The sequence below is a fragment of the Raphanus sativus genome, chromosome 5 (assembly GCF_000801105.2).
Source record: "Raphanus sativus cultivar WK10039 chromosome 5, ASM80110v3, whole genome shotgun sequence".
Taxonomy (NCBI): Eukaryota; Viridiplantae; Streptophyta; class Magnoliopsida; order Brassicales; family Brassicaceae; genus Raphanus; species Raphanus sativus.
The window spans coordinates 4389240-4407818 of NC_079515.1; the positions used below are offsets into that span (position 1 = coordinate 4389240).

An 18579-nucleotide genomic window follows, 5' to 3' on the forward strand; every position below is an offset into this window, starting at 1 on the left:
ATTGTTGTCAAATCATGCATGTAATGATAAAAACTAGCGAATAAGACGATTTCGTATCATGATAAAAGCAAAAAATAGTGATAATTATTTTATTTTGTAACTAAGTGATAATTATTTCTTTGAAACTGAATTATCTTAAACAACCATTTTTTTAAGAAACCATTGATGTTGTCATTGTGATAGTTTATCATGACTCTTACTTTGAAAATATTTGATTGTGTGCCAAATTACTCTACTTTACTTTTTTTTTTACTCCTAATGCTTCATCTCTTTCCACTTTAGATTATGTTTGTTTCCAAATTCTAATACATATTTTATTTCAAAGATCCATGTTCCAATTGTTTGTCAAAGAAAAAAGGATCACATTCCAACTTGCAAAATACAAAGACTTATATAGTTTTTGTGTTTTCAGTTGATCTTAATCTAGCCTTATTTTTAAGGACTGGACACAAATACTTGTTGTTTGTTTTATACATGTTAATCGATCCATATTTAAATACTCGTTGTTGAAAAATTAGATATCAGTCGTTTAAATTTTATTAATTGCAAATATAAAATAAGTAACAAGTATAACAGAAAAAATTGCGACTCAAATTGATATATCCATTACTTATTTTGTAACAAAAAAAATTGTGTTTTAAGAACAGAAGCCCAAAATCAGAAAATATATTTGTGTCCAAAGAAATAAACAATATGTGTCCAAAGAAATAAACAATATTTTCATATCTGGATGTTTATGTCTTTTGTTCTTTCTTATTCTTTATATAATAGATATAAATATTTTGTTATGAGTAACTCCCAGTGTTTTTTCCAAGTCTAAATAAAATAAACTTTCGTATATTTCTCTAGTAAAATATTATGAAGTAAGTAATTCCTAAAATTCAAAAATATATTGAAGTAATTCACAAGTAATTGGAAATACCAAGTAATCAAATATGAAAAATAACTAGCAAGTAACATATCTTTGGATAAATATTCTGAAATAAGAACTATAATCCAAAATTTCATCACTCATATAAAGCAATCCAAGTATCAAAAATACAAATATACGTTAAATAATAAATATATCTAAAATAATAAGTATTTGGCTTGCATCCACTCTACTTGTTTTATTAGAAATGCACTATATGCGTCAACCATCAACCACGCATAAGAACAAACGATACAAAAAAACAATATAGCCCTCAACATAGATAATTTAACTGGTGATGGTGGTCTACTAGCACTTGAAGGAATTAAAAACTTAATACGGTGAATTCAAGTTCAAACTCCATCGACCACACGGTTATAGACTATTGCTTGCGGTTCATTTGAATACCCAGGAGAGGGTCTATCCGTGGACTTTACCTCTATCTGGTGATTAGGTCTATGTCTTTAATAGACTCGGGGTTAACCCCTTTTTAATAAAAGAAAAACATAGATAATTTACTTGATTTCTTATTTAACCCAAATATTTGATATTTACCCAATAAAAAATCAAATAAAAAGGTGGTTCACAAGAAAACTCAGCAGTAATAAGTAGAAACACAATGCTGGTTTGATGAAAGGGTTTACAAAGAAAGAATATATTTGCAAACTACAAAACTCACTTCAACGTAACAGAAGACGCCTTGCCTGAGGAGGACTTGGTGGTGGCAATTGACCTTGAGCTGCCTGACTTCCTCCTCCACCACCGCCACCACCACCTCCGTTGTTCTGCCATGGTTTAACAACAGCAAGAACCACAACAATTATAATGATGATGAGAATGATAATGGCGATACATGTCCATTTACGGGTGTTCTTCTGGTAAACCCGAGCGGTATGTAGCTCCTCTGTTCCACCTCGGATGAAGGAGCTAGCTCGTCCCACGTGGCTCTCGATGTCATCTAACTGAGCTCCCTGGTGCTCGACCAGCACGGCCATGTCTAGAAACACTTGGTGAAGCTCCCTGAGATTCTTCTCAATGTCTTTAACCGCATCATGCCTTTCTTGGATCTCGTTAATGGTGTCTAAGACCCTTCCTCTTCCTTGTTCTTGTATTGCTTTCTGCAAGAACCTCTCACTTTCTCCTGTAATTAAACAGTAGAATAGTCCCCCAATGTTACACACCACTCATATATGAAAATGTGAGAACTACTTCGTTTAAATTACTAGACATAATTAACTTAGTACAAGATAATATACAAACTAACATTATGTTAGAACCAATTATAGTTGTAACTTCCCAGATTTTATTCCGGGTATTCCAAATAGTATCAACCAAGTTATATTGTGGGATTAAAAAATCGCATAAAACAGTCACATATTAGTTTAAGTTAGAAAATGTAACAAAATTCAGTTTTGTAATATTCCAAACGCCCATGACTAATGTTCCACCTATTCGTCCAATCATTACCTATTATCATTTTCAACTGTTTTTATTTTGTGATTTTCGATCAGAATTTTCTTGGTCCTACAAATTCTTTTTTGATGAAGCTAATGAAGAGAACTATTTTACTAACCTGTAGAAATGAGACGATCCAAAGTTTTCTCGTCAGGATTCTCTCCGGTGACGGTGAAGTACCTCCTCTGTACAGTTTCTCTATACTCAGACGAGACAAGCTCCCTCAAGCGGTTGAAACTGTCCATGGAGTCCTTCAACTTCTTCCTCAAACCATTGAGAACAGACGTCCTGGTACGATCCGAGGAGGATCCAGGTCCACAGCCAGGGAGGCTCCGGTTAGCAGCGTTGGATCGATCAAGCGCCTCGAGTTTAACCTTGATCATCTTGGCCTTCTTCAGAGCTACTCCGACGTCAGCGTCCATCTTGGAGCGGAGATCCTTGACGGCTTGAGCATGGTGAAGCGTCTTGCTCTGCTCGTGAGAGGATCGGAGCGTGTCGTTGAGACCATCTAGCTCCTTCAACTCTTCTTTCACGGACTCCACGTCTTCGAAGAACTTGTCGAGGTTCACTCCCGCCGGATGCGCCATCTGAACTCCGGTGGTGCCTTGAGGAGATGGTTCTTTGCTGCTGCGGAAGCGAGTGAACGAGCTTGAAAATAAATCGTTCATATTGAGAAAGAGAGAGAGAGAGAGAGAGAGAGAGAGAGAGAAAAAGAGAGATTCAGATCCAACGGAAAGTCGTTATGATTCAACCGCACGGTTTAATGAACCACGGAAGAAGGTATAGAGAGAGAGAGAGAGAGAGAGAGAGAGAGGAAAAGTCTATATGAATTATTTAAGGTGTTAAAATGTTTTAGAAGGAAGAGGTCAAAAGAGGAGGACTTGATGGTTGACTTTGAAGCTTCCGAGCAAGTAACGATGATGGCGGCGAAGGGAAGGTGAAAGCGAAAGCGTGTAGCGTCTAATTATGGTAAGCTGTTTAAAGTAGTACAAACCACGGTTACTATATTCAGATTGAAATAAAACATCAAAACATATATAGAGAAGGAAGGGAATAATTGTTTCTATTGATATTTCAAAGACATGTGAAATTATCCATAGGCCTATTTTCTCTGACGAATTCATAAAATTAAGAATTGACAAATTTGTTGATCAAAAACAAGAAGAGTTGACTAGTTTTGCTGCTACCATTTGATTAGTTTTCCTGCTACCAGCAAAACGCTGCGTTTGGAATATAACCACACATAAGAACGAGAAGTCTAAATTTCCAGATCACTAACCGTCAAAGTTGGCCCGAACTGAGGCCCAAGGACAATCAGACACTAAGGTGGGAAAGATTAGAAGAAGATGCAACTTCAAATTTAGCTCACAAAATTAATTATACAGAGCACGAGTTACGAGTTTCAACTTAAACATAGATACATAATCAATGTCCTTTTTTTTTCTTTTATGATCCCGGTATCCAGATGCCTCGAGAGGAACCCGACTAAGACATTCATAGAGGCTGGTGATCATTCCATGTTAAGTCACTAGTGGCCACGCACGACAGATATGAGTTTCTTCGTATTGGACCCAAAAGTCCTCAAAATAATCACAACAAATCTCCGAGAGGTAACTTCGAACCCTTGACTTTGCGGACAACAGTAAGGAGCACATACCACTTGACCACTGATACATGGTTATAATCAATGTCTTTGACATAGTAGATTATCTATAAGATTCAGCATAAGTTATATTATTGTTACTAAATGTTGTTGTCAACTAGAAAATGAAAACTAGTTAACATAAGTTATATTACTGCTAAAGCCGGACAAAAAATTAGTAATTTTTGATTCGATTCGTTATCCGTTTATTTGAACCGAAAAATTCGAATTATTAATATACAATATCCGTAAAAAATAAAACAAATTACAAATATTAATATTTTAAGGAACGAGTATCCGATTTGATCTGTTATATACATATATATATATATACATATATTTTTAAAATTACATATATAAGTTACATAAATATTATATTGTATTTACGTTTTACAGTATTTTAATTTACTAAATTTTTAAAATTAGTTACTAGATTTTTAGAAAAGTAATTAAATTTGTATTTTTGTAATGAGATATTATTGTTTATAATTGTTTTTTTATTTATTTTATAGTTTTTATTTATTTTGCCGGATCGAATCAGATATCGAATCAAAATCTAAAACTTTTGAAATATCCGAGATACCGAATAGCCAGGTGGTTACGGATAGGATCAGATGATTGATTATTCGGATGAACATATCAGATCACGAATAAATGCTGGGTTAAAAAAATGAAATGGATCCGAATATGAGGGCTATCCACAAATGCAAAGCTCCAGATTCATCGGTTCGACCGGCCGGTCTAGATCTGAAATCATTGGTCGTTCTCGTCTCCTCGTATATTGAACACAACGACGTCTAAATAAACCCTAAATCTCTCTCCCCCTCTTCACTCCAATCTCTCCCATTTCTCCGTAGCCCCTCAACGCATCTACAATGGCGTCGATGATGGTAAGTTTGCATCTACACTCTCTCTGTGAATACATATATATATATATGTTCAGATACTAACTCTACTTTTTGGTGAGAGCAGCAACCGCAAATCATACTGCTCAAGGAAGGCACAGACACTTCTCAGGGGAAAGCGCAGATACTGAGCAACATCAACGCCGTCACGGCGGTTGGCGATGTGGTTCGAACCACGCTCGGTCCGCGAGGGATGGACAAGCTCATCCACGACGATAAGGGATCCGTCACCATTTCCAACGACGGCGCCACCATCATGAAGCTCCTCGATATCGTCCACCCCGCCGCTAAGATCCTCGTCGATATCGCCAAATCTCAAGACTCAGAGGTGCGAGATCTGCCTTCGTAACAGTATTTGAGATTGATCTTGGATCTTCAGCTTGTAGATCTTTAGAAAGTGTGATTGATTGATTGGTTTTTTTGTTGGTTTAGGTTGGTGATGGGACGACTACGGTTGTTCTACTTGCAGCTGAGTTTTTGAAGGAAGCTAAGCCGTTTGTGGAGGATGGTGTTCACTCTCAGAATTTGATTAGGAGTTATCGCACTGCAAGCACTTTGGTTTGTTGTATTTTCTTTTTTCCTGATGCAATTCAAGTTAAGGTACCTTTAATCACTAGTTTTTGAGGATGTAGGCAATTGAGAAGGTTAAAGAGCTCGCTGTTAGCATTGAGGGGAAGAGTGTGGAGGAGAAGAAAGGTTTGTTGGCTAAATGTGCTGCTACCACTCTTTCCTCTAAGCTTATTGGTGGAGAGAAGGAGTTTTTCGCTACTATGGTTGTTGATGCTGTTATGGCTATTGGGGATGACGACAGGCTTAATTTGATTGGCATCAAAAAGGTGAAAGACTTTTTTTTTTTTTAAAGCTTATTAGCTTTGCGGTGGGTCTTAAGTTCATGTTACTTGATTTTTTATTCACATATGTGCCCAAACTTGGGTTATGTTCTGTTTATCGTGCAATTTAAAACTCTGTCTATTCAATAGGATATCACTTACGTTATTTAAAGCAGTTTTCTACCACAAGTAGCATTGTCTGCTTCATCCCGCCTCTATTCACTGCATTTGTTTTCTAAGTTCTACTTAGATTTGGGGTAGTGGGAATGGGCATATGCTACACTGTACACATTATTGACATCTATAACAGATTGTCTTCGATAGGGAATTTTCAAGTCCTGTAAAGGAAATTTCCATTTGTGATTATGATTTTAAAGCCAGGTTAATGATGCATGTAAGCTAATGGTATGGTTTTCTCTGCAGGTTCCTGGTGGTAACATGCGGGACTCTTTCCTAGTTGATGGTGTGGCCTTCAAAAAGACATTCTCGTATGCGGGTTTTGAACAACAGCCGAAGAAGTTCGACAATCCCAAAATCCTTCTGCTTAACATCGAATTGGAGTTGAAATCTGAGAAGGAAAACGCTGAGATTAGGTTGGAATTCTGCCTCGTTCTGTCAAAATGTCCCCTTCAATTAATCATTTTTTGGCCTGATTTGACTTGACTCCTGTCGTTTGTTCACAGGCTGTCAGATCCATCACAGTACCAGTCAATAGTTGATGCAGAATGGAATATCATTTATGACAAGCTAGACAAATGTGTCGAAAGTGGAGCAAAAGTTGTTCTTTCCCGATTGGCTATTGGTGATCTAGCTACTCAGGTTTGTAGATTCCTAATTTCTCAATTGGCTGTTGACGTCTTTCTTTATTTCCTGATAGATGTTTCCACATTTTTGAGGCATAATAACATTGGCCTGATTTTTTATAGGTACCATGTTTTAGTGTACGAAGATGTTTCATTTCGTCAAATATCAATCAAATTCGTTGCTCTATGTAATTTATATTCGTATTAGTGAGCAATGATTTTCTCATTTAACAGAAATCTCTTGGCATTTTTTTTTTGCAGTATTTTGCAGATCGTGATATTTTCTGCGCTGGCCGTGTAGCAGAAGAAGATCTTAATCGCGTGGCTGCTGCCGCCGGAGGAACGGTTCAGACAAGTGTTAACAATATAATACCCGAGGCTAGTGAAAATTTGAATTTCTCTGCTTGCTATCTAGATATGCTAACAAGCTTTCAGCGACTTGTTGATTATGTTCCTTTGAATCAGTTGTTTTTACATGTACACTGTACAGGTTCTCGGAACTTGTGAGATATTTGAGGAAAAACAAGTTGGTGGGGAGAGGTTTAACATATTCAGTGGTTGCCCTTCAGGACGTACAGCAACTATTGTCCTCCGTGGTGGTGCTGATCAGGTATACATCAGACATTGGAGGCTAATGAAATTTTTTAAAAAAACAGCACTGATATGACTTTCTTTGCAACGTTAATGGCAGTTCATCGAAGAAGCTGAGCGGAGTTTGCATGATGCTATTATGATTGTGAGAAGAGCTGTGAAGAACTCAACTGTTGTGCCTGGAGGTGGAGCTATAGATGTGAGTATCTTTCACCCACCATGGTTTGATTTTAAAATTTGGCACATAGGTTAATAACATTGACAATGAAAGGGACTCCTTCTTGTTGTAGATGGAGATAAGCAAGTACCTTAGGATGCATTCACGAACAATTGCTGGGAAGTCACAGCTTTTCATCAACTCGTATGCAAAGGCCCTGGAGGTACTCTTCTGTTTGACTTGGATATTTTGCTTTTGTCCCTCTTGATTTCTATGCTATGATATTCGTTTATTAGTATTTAAGAATGAGCTTCGTAGCTGTGTTCTGTGTTATCGGTCATTGATAATGGAGAGGTGTATTCTGTTTTCTCGGTTCTTTTATGTACAAATGCATAGAAAGCCGGCAAATTTTTTTTTTTTTTTGCCTCGCCTTTGAGAAAAATATTTAAATTCACATCGATTGTGGTGTGTATTACAGGTCATTCCACGACAGCTATGTGACAATGCTGGATTTGATGCAACTGATGTCCTGAATAAATTAAGACAAAAACACGCCATGCAAAGCGGTGAGCCTTCTCTCACGCTCACAAGCTTTTTGATGTAATAGTCTTGATAGGCATAGTGATCTCATTTGATGATTCAATCATGTCTGTGTTATAACAGGTGAAGGAGCTTCTTATGGAGTGGACATAAACACTGGAGGAATCGCTGATTCATTTGCTAACTTCGTCTGGGAACCAGCAGTTGTGAAGGTGTTGCAAGATTCTACAAATTTATACTCTGTTTTTGGGACTATTGTGCCATTTATAATACTGTCTACTTGGGAATGTTTGTATTTTGTGTTAATATCTTTCTTAGAAAGGTTTATTGATGATCGGTTGTGTCCTTTTGGTTGTGGCAGATTAATGCTATAAACGCTGCAACTGAAGCAGCGTGCCTTATTCTAAGCGTGGATGAAACCGTGAAGAATCCTAAAGTAATTATCATTTTCTTCTGTTGTGTGTTTTGATAAGGTGTGTAAATAATGTGTTGATAATTGTATAAACAAAAATGCAGTCTGAGAGTGCACAAGGAGATGCTGCCGCAGGTGCTATGGGAAGAGGACGCGGTGGAGGTCGTGGCCGTGGTATGCGCAGGCGATAAGTTTTAAATCTCTAATGGCAAACTTGCAGATTTTTTTTTCTCTGAATTTTAGTTTTGCTGAATTTTGGTGATCTTGAACAATCAAAAGCTAGTGTCGTGGTGTGTTTGTTGACGTATGTCCATACAATTTGTTAAATGAAATTTCAGTGTGGTTTTTGTTACACCAATCAGAGGAGGACGAGGCGGAATCACTGCATCAAATTCAATTGATGTATCTCCTAACCATATACACACCATCTAATTGGTCTGTGGAGGGATCGATTCTCATTGTATTCATACAATTGTCGGTACAAAATGAAAAAAAGTGCTAAACACCAACTCTAGAGTAATACTCAGTGAGTAGATCTTTGGGTGAAGAGCTTAAAAGCTTAGTAAGTAAAGCAACATCGACGCATGGAAATTTCTTCCACTCATCAAAATGATCTCTAAGTATCTCTTTCGCTTTCTCCTTCAAGCTTAAACTACAGTCTATCCTTAGGACTTTACAAAGCTTCTCCACCGTCCTGACGCTAACCATCTCTTCCACCACTTCGCTTTCCGGCGAGTATTTGGATACTGTGCTTAGTATAGAGAGAGCTCTATCGTCTGCTGCAGCCGAAACCCTCAACAACCGTTTTGTCACAATCGCGATTCCCAATCTGTGGGCAAGAAACTCGGCTCTGCCATCTGCGCAACAACACAAACGAGACAAGATTCCCAACACAAGTTCAGTGGTTCTCTTCTCGCCAGTTGAGCTTATTTCGAGTTCAACGAGTTCAGAGACCGCACCGAGATCCACTAGGATGGTTCTGTTCCGGCTCCAAGAAGAGGTCTCTAGAAGAATCGTTAATGCAGCGGTCACAGCTTGTTTAATAACCACGCCATGATCAAGTTCTGATGGCGCCTTCGTTCTCACTCTAGAGTTTGATGGTTGCACCGTAGCACTCACGCTAGGGTTTATGCGATTAAAACTACTTACCACATCCTTGAGAAACCCTATGATGCCTTTGAAAACCTCGGCGCTTAATCTCTCGACGATATGAGAGGATGTATTTTCAGTTAAGTTCCTTAAGAGGACAATAGTATATGCCTTGTTGAGGAAGTCTTGTTGGTTTAAAACCAAAGTCAACGATTCCAAGATTCTATCATTTTCGATCAAGATTGTTCTTGCCTCGTTTAATGGAACACCTATCAAGTAAAGAAGACGCAGAGACTCGTCTAGCTGCCTTTTGGTACGACGTTGTGCCTCCTCTTCTTCTTCTTCTTCTTCTTCTTCTTCTTCACTAGTACACTTGACTACGAACAAGATCAAAGACTTATGTACACCTCCTTCACACATCAGTCTCCTATTCCTCTCTCCCTCCATAGCCAAAACTTCAAGCTTCTTTAACGTATCTTCTCTTCTCAAGGCTGTTCATTTTAAACCGAACAAAAACTATCAATCTTAATCGATCGTTATAGAAAGTTAAAGCTGAACAAACCGATTTTCGAACTTGAATTTGGTACAAATGAAACAATTTGTTTACTTATATTTTTCAATGTTCTGAAAATCGGCGTAGGGTGCTAGTCAATCAAATTATTGATCATAAGCGAAAATATTTTTTTCTTAAATAAAACCAAATTTGAACATTGATATTTGTATTTTTTTATCTGAAACCAAACAAAAATTTGCCAAATCAAATTATCTGAAACCGGAAACTGAAAAAAAAAACGGAAAAAACCGACACAGTACCTTCTTGTCCAAACTTTTTGAGATTCTTGATCTCCTCGACGATGTTAAGCTTCCCTAGAGGAGCTCTAGGCGTAGGGATTCTAACAACGCCGCGCGTTGCATTCTCGACGCACCAGTGTTGGATCAGACGGCGAAGCATATGGTTAGGTGTAAGATCGGAGTCTAGAGGAAGAGGCTGCTTCGTTACGGGACACGATGGGACCTTCTCTAGCCACTGAACGATGCTTTTACGGTCGTAAGTGATGCCAGAAACGGTCGTGACTGGATCTTTCATAATCTCTAGTGAGATTGGGCAGATAAAGTAATTAGGGATCTCAATCTCCTCCTCTTCATGATCCATTTTGGTGAAGAAAAGCAAAAACGTATAATATGGTTTTATAATAAATAATATAATAAATGAGTATATAACAAGTGTTGGACGGTAAGAGATGGCGGCTGCGTTTACTTGAGGACAGACTTTGTCTGAATGGTCTTCGCTTTGAATTCCACTAACATATGTTTTTTAGACTATCAGACAGAGACACGTGTATGTTTCTTTATGTCAATGAAATCATTAATCATGCATGTAAATCGTTTAAACTATAGTTTTTCATAAAAGCTCTCTCTAGTTTTAATTGTTTAGGGTTAGTAACATGTTTATATTTCGACAATGTTCTATGAAATATCGATAATTACTACATAGGACTTAGGAGTCTATAAGATAGTTTATTTCTTTTGTTTTGACTAGGTTGATTTTGGCTGGTCGGCAAAAAGAAAAAATATTCTCAACAGGAAGAAAAAGAAAAAATTATTAGAATTCAGGGAAATTTTATGTTTGTCAGTTGGAGCCTTGGAGGTCAACATAATTTTTCTAAGACGTGCAATTCCATTTCTTAAAATCTTTTATATACTCTATAAGTTGCAAACATCCAAAAAATAAGTTGCGAAGTCCACGTTCTTATTAAGACTGGCTGCGATATAATAAGATCTACAAATTAAACGTCACATCAAGAAATCAAGTGGGTGACAAATCAAATCGTGCCACACAGAGAGCTAATGACAAAATAAATTATGCGCATTAAGGTCGTGTCCATTAATATTATCCGCTGTCTGGTATATGTGCACATCATCGTATACGATTGGCTTGTATAAGGGACTAGTAGAACATTCCGAAAATGCATTTCTTTCTAAAATATACGACATATACAGAGACTTGAGAGTTAAGAGTCTTTAGTTGGCCCACCTTTGGGAGATATTTTAACCAGAAGGCAACCAAGTGGAGACCATTTGGGCTATTATGCGCCTGACGACCGAGAACATGCGTTAAGATCGTGTCCTTTTTTGTTTGTTAAGATCATGTCCAGAGCCGGCCTTGAAGGTAAGCAAAGGAAGCAGCTGCTTCCGGCCGACCAAAAATAAATATAAGTTCGGCCACATTTTTGTATTGTTGTCCGTCAGCTGAGTTGGTTGTGGTTACTACTGCACTGAGAACAGGTCCTGAGTTCGAGTATTACTCCAAGCCTAAATTAAATTTTCCTTTTCCTCTCTTAAATGTGTTAAATCGACAGGCCCAATATATTATTTTAGCTTCCAGCCCACAAAATGCTAGGACCGGCACTGATCATGTCCTATACACTACTTAATTTCTAAATTTACCATTTGGATAGAAAATGCCAAACGAGAGTTTATTTTGTTTGAATATTAGTGGTGAGTCCCGTCACACATCGAGACTTGTGATATAACTACACAATGGTTGCATTTTAAAAAGAAAGATGTATACCCTCTAATAACCCAAAATTGTTTTATCACAAACTCAATCAATTATCCACAATAGTCCACAGTTACAACCTTGCTTAGACATTTCAGGTATCGGTTCAGTTCAAATATTTTAGATACCGGATAGTTTAAATAAGGGATTAGAAGATCCATTTACTACCTAACTATTTCCGGTTCGAGTATAGTTGAGTTTAGTTTGGTTTCGATAGTAATACTAGGAACGAAAAATATCCAGAAAAATGTTCTCATTTGGTTTTGGTTGCAGTTTTTTTATTTCGGATAGTTCGGACAATTCATATTAGGTATTTTGGATAAAATATCAAATAATTAAAATAATTTCTTAGATATTTCAGATTATTTTGGATATTTCGTATAAAAATATTTGAATATTTTCAAATACTTTTGACTAGTTCGAATACTTTATAATAATTTAATTTATAAATATTTTTAAATATTTAGAGAATAAATATATATTTAATTATGTTATATCTATACTATTAAAACACAAGGCCCTTTTTTGAGGTGCCCTTGGTTTTTGAAAGTATTTACTTTGAAATGCCACTGCATTATGTTTTAATCTAAGCTTTTTATTTAAGTGATTTTTTTTTTTTAAAAAACGTTGTTAATCAATTCAATCATCAGCCGGATTTTCGTTATAATCGTTGCTTAACAAATGATCTCAAATCGTTAATATCCATAGCATATTCCAAATTATTATCCAATTTTTTAAATATTCGATTTACTTATTGCCAACCATATCTAATTCCAACGTATTTTCAGATACATTTTGATACACAATATAATCATAACAACTTAAACAATTTGAAAATACCAATAGTAAATTTTGTTTTAACTTAAATTGTGTAAATATTCCTAAATATTAGCCTTTTTATATATACGCTATCTATTCATCTTCCCATCGTCTACGCCTATATAAATATCACTCTTCATCACACCTTACCTAACCATTCAAAATATCAAAGCTTTTAATCCTCATATTCAATCATGGATTCGATAATCAAATTGAGCACTTTAAGTGAGATCAAGCCTTACAAATCTGGCTGGAGAGTTGCTGTTAAAGTGATTCATAAATGGGTTTCATTCAGTCATCAGTTTGGTGCATGTCTTGAAATGGTGTTAGCCGATAAAAACGTAAGTTCGAACCTACTTTTTCACGTTATTTTGATGCTTTTTATATATGATCTAAGCCCGCAAATGTCATTTTTAGGGTGTCAAAATACATGCAATTTGCAAACAGAAGCTAATGCAACGATTTGAGAACCAATGTGGTGTCGGTGAATGGAAAATTATTACCAATTTTTTATTAAGTGCTGCATCCGGCATGAATCGACCCTCCAACCATGTTTACAAAATTGAGTTCATGATTCAGACATCAATTACGGACTGTAACTTGACATGCGACGACAACATGTTCCTTGATCTCCATGATTTTTCCACCATTATAGATGGTTCGCGTGATAATCGTTTTCTTATTGGTATTGTGATTTGCTTATGATTTTTTCTCATTATATTATATATGTTCTGAAAAATTTAACTAACATTTTGCATAACAGATGTCATTGGAGTGATCTTAGACTTTGGATCTAACGATATTGTTCAAGGGGCAAGGAAAGAAGTAATCAAAGTGGAGTTTACTTTGAGAGATATCAAGTATGTTTATTATATATAATCTCTAAACGTATCGCTATAATATATCTCATAACTATTTTTTTTTGTCTCAGCAACCATCATCTAAAATGCTGCATTTCGGGTAAATTGGCTGAGGTTTTGATTCAAGATGCCAAACCAAAAAATGGAGATATTTGTCTAATTCGATTTGCCAAAATATTCAAATATGATGGTATTTTATACAATGAACATGATAAGGATTCTAATTATTTTTTCTATTATGTGTTCATATTGATACATAAATTGTGTTTTTTTTTTCAGATTATTGGCGAGTCTACAACACATTTAATTGTACTTTGGTGTTTATAAACCCAGCTATCAAAGACGCCCAAGCACTTAAACAAAAGCAAGTATCTCATATACAATATAAAGTATTCTAACAAACTGCAGTATATAATTTATCCTAATATTTGTTTGTAGGTTTGGTCAAGATGTAATCGTCCTTGATAAGAACAACAATATCAGTGACAAGTTACAGATCAATGAAAAGCCCCTGAAATGGTCTCAATTTCCTTTCTTAACCATTCAAGAGATGAAACGATCTGATAAGGTTTGTTTCTATTGTGTGTATAACGATAATTCTTTTCAAACATCATTTTTATACTGCTTTGTTTTGTTTATAGGATGGAAATTGCAGACTAATTTGTTCAGTTTATGCCATTGATACATCGGATGGATGGTGGTATTGTGCTTGTGTTGTCTGCGAGAGTAAGGTTGTCAAACCACGTATTGTATTTGGTGAATCGGATGTGCCAAATTGGTGGTGTGAAATTTGTCAGCATAATGTTACCAAGGTTTCACCAAGGTGAAAATTTTAAGTTTAAAATAACATGACAAGATGTGTGACCTTTTGTTTTTTCTAACATTATGCATTTGTGCTCTACTTTGTATTCAGGTACAAATTTGATTTGCTTGTGCAAGATCAAACCGGTGAAACAAAATTTACTCTACCTGACTCTGTTGCAACATATATTGTGAAAAAATCTGCATCAAAAGTTGTGAATGTTTTGATTGACCAGGTGATATATTATTTACTTAGAATAATACTTCCTAATATTATTATTTAGTTATTACTACGTAAACGATACTTTTGTAATTATATGTACAGGTTGAAGATCAAGATATGTTGCCATCTGAGATTGTCGAGATTGTTGGGAAATCTTATGGATTTGGAATTTCAGTAGACAAAAACAACAACTCTAATGTATTGGCCACATTCAATGCAATGAAAGTTTGGAGTCTCAATGATGCTATATGGAAAAGAACCAAGTCTCTACACCAGAACTCAGTTTATTCCAGGAAGAAGCAATGCACAGATTTGAATAGGATTGATAAAAGTGGCTGATATGATTCTGGATTAATTTTTTTATTTTTAAGCTTTTTATTTTAGGATTTCTATTTGGTATGTTCTTGCTTTTTTTTTTGGTTTTAGTTTTTATATATTATGTGTTTTAGGTTTTCTTATTCTGGATTCGTGTTTCGTTTCGATTTGTCTTAATTCAATTAATAAAATTGATTTTTAAAATTTTGTATATAAATTATATAAGATGATATTATTAAAAGTGAATGCATAACAATCAACAATCATCATGTATTCCCCATTTTTCCTAACTATCCAGAATCAGTTCCATTCCTATCAGTTTCTAATAGTATTGAGAAATCGTTGCATACCTTTGTATGGTTTAATATTATGCAACTCATGTCCCCCCTCCTGTATATAAATCTTTTTCCATGCATCCAGAATATCTCTCTGTAAAAAAATTAACATAACAATGTCTATTAAAAACTGCAGCGTGCCTAACACACACATATAGATAAACAAATATTATCTACTGATACTTTTTTTTTAGGATTATATTTTTTTCATGTAAGATGATCTTTTAAGTGCATTTTAAATATTTTTTAACAGAATATTCTAACACTTGCATATATTCAGATAGTTAGTATTTTGACATATTAAACACGCGAATAACTTTATTATCTTATCCCGCCCAAATTCTTTTATAATTCAATATTGTTTAAATTAAAACAAAAGAATATAATGTGAAATAACCAACTTTTTCGAATATGCCAAAACCACTATATTTCTGTTTAAAATACTTCAACTAACTTGATACTCAATAAGTTTTTTTGGTTTGAATAAATTCTCTAACTATTTCAAATTTGACCTTGCTATTATATCGGCCTTCGCCCATATTATATATACGTACATTATTCTCTAACTAACTTCATATTTTTTTCATGTCTAACCAACTTTCGAATATGCCAAAACCAATATATTTATGTTTAAAATACTTAAACTAACTTGATACTCAATAAGTTTGTTTCATCACAATATATTCTCTAACTATTTCAAATTTGATCTTGCTATTATATCGGCCTTCGCCCACATTATATATACGTACCTTATTCTCCTCACGTTATTCACATTCATTTTCTCCAAACAATTGTAATCATGTCTTCGAATAAGAAGTGTGTTTACCTTGATGAGGTCAAGCCGTGGAAATGGACTTGGTTGATAAATGTGAAAGTCCTGCACACATGGAAACCATCATTTACCGGGTTTGGGGAAAGTATGGAAATCATCTTTGCTGATAAAAAGGTATACGTCATTCGTCATCCTTAAAGAGTTCTTTTACTGTAACATTAATCATAGATTACTGTATATAGTATAGATGAATGTGGTTTGTCGTGTTATTTTATCTATTCTGTGAGATTTATTTTGAAATAATATTTAAACATTAAAGTGATTGTCATTGTTATCATGCAGGGCTTCAAAATACAAGCTACATGTAAGAATAATTATATGAAATCATTGGGGGATGAATGTATTGTGGGTGAATGGAAGACTGTTGAGAACTTCCAAGTCAGTCCGGCTGGAAAAACTTTCAGACCAACAAATAACATCCACAAGATCACTTTCATCAAGCAAACAATTATCAAGACATCTGATGTGGAAAACGATGACATGTTCCTTGCATTAGCATCATTTGATTCTGTTCTCGCTGGTAAAATGGATTCTGATTTTTTGATAGGTAATATTATAAAGATACTTTAATCTACTTCTGTTGCTTATTATTGTCATTATACATTATTCTAATTTGTATTGTATTTTTTTTTAGATATTATTGGTCAGGCCATAGATGTCTCAGAGCTTCAAACTCTCAATTGTGTTGGAAAGGAGAGGAAGAAAATTGAATTCAACTTGAGAGACATTAAGTATAGATGTTATTATTCATATATTATTTGTTTATTAATGGTCTTACTAATTATAACCTCCTTTTTGTAGCGATCAACGAATTGCATGTTGTTTGTGGGGTAAGTTTGCTGAAATTATGGATTCTCATAGAGAAGAGGCACAATTTGGAGTTGTTGTGTGTCTGCTCCGATTTGCAAAACTCGGTTCATTTAGAGGTGAAATAATTGATTGTTATGCATTCTGATTTGAGTATCAAGAATTAATACTTTGTTATTAAATATTTTTATAGGTAAAATCCAAGTGTCTAATGCTTATGATTCGTCGCAATTGATTTTTGATCCCAACATCAAAGAAGTCGAGGAGCTTAAAGAAATGTACATTTTCTACCCTTTAAACCTATACAATTTTTTGGATAAGTATTTATATGTCAATATTACTAGATCATTAGTGTTCGAATTATATATAGGTTCAAACTTAATGGTGATAATTTGAGTATGGTTGAGACATCTGAAGAAGGAAAACAGCTTTCACTTCCTAACGTTCAAAAAAAAATGGACACTTGGAATCAGACAGAGGATATAACCGTATCTGAGCTTTTGAATTCTACCCAGGTATAAATTAAACACTCTTTTAGCTTAATTATATTTTTGAAACCAATTTTCAATTTATCGTGATCCTGTATAATGCGATTCTGAATTTTGATTATGTTTATGTGTATTTTTTTGAAGATTGGAAAATGTAAGGTTGTGGCTACAATCTATGCTATAGATACCAACTATGCATGGTATTATTTTGGGTGTGAATTGTGTCAAACAAGGACTTATAAAGATCTAGATCAACCGATCAACAATACACCTGAATTCTGGTGTGAAAAGTGCAACCAGAATGTGATAAATGTTGGACCAAAGTATTGTTTTCTGTCCCAAGTTCATGTATAATGTTTCATAATAATTGATATAAATATTCATGTGGAATTTTATTTTTAGGTTTAAGCTGCATTTGAAGGTTAAAGATGATACAGCTGAAACAAAATTGCTTCTTCTTGATTGGATTGCTTCCCCATTGTTAGGAGTTAAAGCTGAAAAAATTTTGGATGGTTCATTGGAAGAGGTATTTTGTTTGTGTTTTTTTTTTATTTAGATTTATAAATTTATTCCTTTGTTTTGTTTATAAGCTAGAGGATCCCGAGATGTTGCCTCCATGTATCATCGATATTGTTGGGAAGACATTTAAGTTTGGTGTTGATGTGGTAAAAGATAACATCAGTAAGGGATATGAAATTTATAAGGTTCTAAAAGTGTGGTCAGTCTACAACACATTAATGGTTGATTCCCAGTCAGATGCTATTATAGAGACCGGGGCATCAACACATTCTGTTTCTGAGGTAATTTTAATCAGATTATATTTGTTCCGTGTGTAAGTATTTTTTAATAAATACGAGTAGCTATTATAATCTACTTATATATTACCTCATAGCTATAAATGCTGATTTGTTCTATTATACAGGGATCCCTATTAACTTACAGTGACGAGAGTTCTGGCTTGGCGAAGACTCCTTCTAAGCGATCACAATACGAGTTAGGAGACCTGACAGACACCAACTCCACATCAAAGACGCGGCCTACAAAAATTATCAAAGTAGAAAAGATGAGCAATGAAGAACTAAGCTTAAAGAAAAGTGACTACCGCAACAAATGATGAGCTGGATTGTCTTGATTTTATTGATTTGGTTTTATTATTTCACTTTCATAATAAGTGTTTATGAAACGCAACTGTTTTTCCTTGGGAT

General features: G+C 35.0%; 5 protein-coding genes and 1 long non-coding RNA gene across 6 annotated transcripts; 4 read left to right on the forward strand and 2 right to left on the reverse strand.

Annotated features, from left to right (window-relative positions):
- Positions 1-1417: 1417 nt before the first annotated feature.
- Positions 1418-3171, reverse strand: LOC108861662 (syntaxin-121). Its single transcript, XM_056986671.1, has 2 exons — positions 2484-3171; positions 1418-2051 (listed from the first exon to the last, which is right to left on the reverse strand). The coding sequence occupies exons 1-2, from the start codon at positions 3031-3033 to the stop codon at positions 1591-1593; spliced, it is 1011 nt and encodes a 336-aa protein (XP_056842651.1). The 5' UTR covers positions 3034-3171; the 3' UTR covers positions 1418-1590.
- Positions 3172-3223: 52 nt separating this feature from the next.
- Positions 3224-4292, forward strand: LOC130495243 (uncharacterized). Its single transcript, XR_008934515.1, has 3 exons — positions 3224-3334; positions 3564-3691; positions 3831-4292. It is a non-coding gene; the product is annotated as an uncharacterized LOC130495243 (long non-coding RNA).
- Positions 4293-4691: 399 nt separating this feature from the next.
- On the forward strand, positions 4692-8597 carry LOC108836370 (T-complex protein 1 subunit eta). Its single transcript, XM_057011243.1, has 14 exons — positions 4692-4897; positions 4980-5240; positions 5345-5470; positions 5545-5748; positions 6166-6335; positions 6426-6561; positions 6807-6923; positions 7036-7155; positions 7237-7335; positions 7427-7516; positions 7772-7859; positions 7957-8045; positions 8195-8269; positions 8350-8597. The coding sequence occupies exons 1-14, from the start codon at positions 4883-4885 to the stop codon at positions 8434-8436; spliced, it is 1677 nt and encodes a 558-aa protein (XP_056867223.1). The 5' UTR covers positions 4692-4882; the 3' UTR covers positions 8437-8597.
- A 19-nt stretch (positions 8598-8616) lies between these two features.
- LOC108857978 (E3 ubiquitin-protein ligase PUB24-like) lies at positions 8617-10525 on the reverse strand. The gene is made up of 2 exons (XM_018631977.2): positions 10148-10525; positions 8617-9825 (listed from the first exon to the last, which is right to left on the reverse strand). Exons 1-2 carry the CDS (start codon positions 10485-10487, stop codon positions 8744-8746), a joined length of 1422 nt encoding a protein of 473 aa, XP_018487479.2. The 5' UTR covers positions 10488-10525; the 3' UTR covers positions 8617-8743.
- Positions 10526-12907: 2382 nt separating this feature from the next.
- On the forward strand, positions 12908-14936 carry LOC108858000 (uncharacterized). Its single transcript, XM_018631996.1, has 7 exons — positions 12908-13054; positions 13293-13371; positions 13477-13573; positions 14012-14141; positions 14215-14396; positions 14487-14610; positions 14700-14936. Exons 1-7 carry the CDS (start codon positions 12908-12910, stop codon positions 14934-14936), a joined length of 996 nt encoding a protein of 331 aa, XP_018487498.1.
- Positions 14937-16046: 1110 nt separating this feature from the next.
- On the forward strand, positions 16047-18488 carry LOC130512568 (uncharacterized). The gene is made up of 10 exons (XM_057010675.1): positions 16047-16193; positions 16362-16599; positions 16714-16810; positions 16881-17005; positions 17080-17164; positions 17257-17401; positions 17519-17574; positions 17777-17900; positions 17965-18174; positions 18297-18488. The coding sequence occupies exons 1-10, from the start codon at positions 16047-16049 to the stop codon at positions 18486-18488; spliced, it is 1419 nt and encodes a 472-aa protein (XP_056866655.1).
- The last annotated feature ends 91 nt before the right edge of the window (positions 18489-18579 follow it).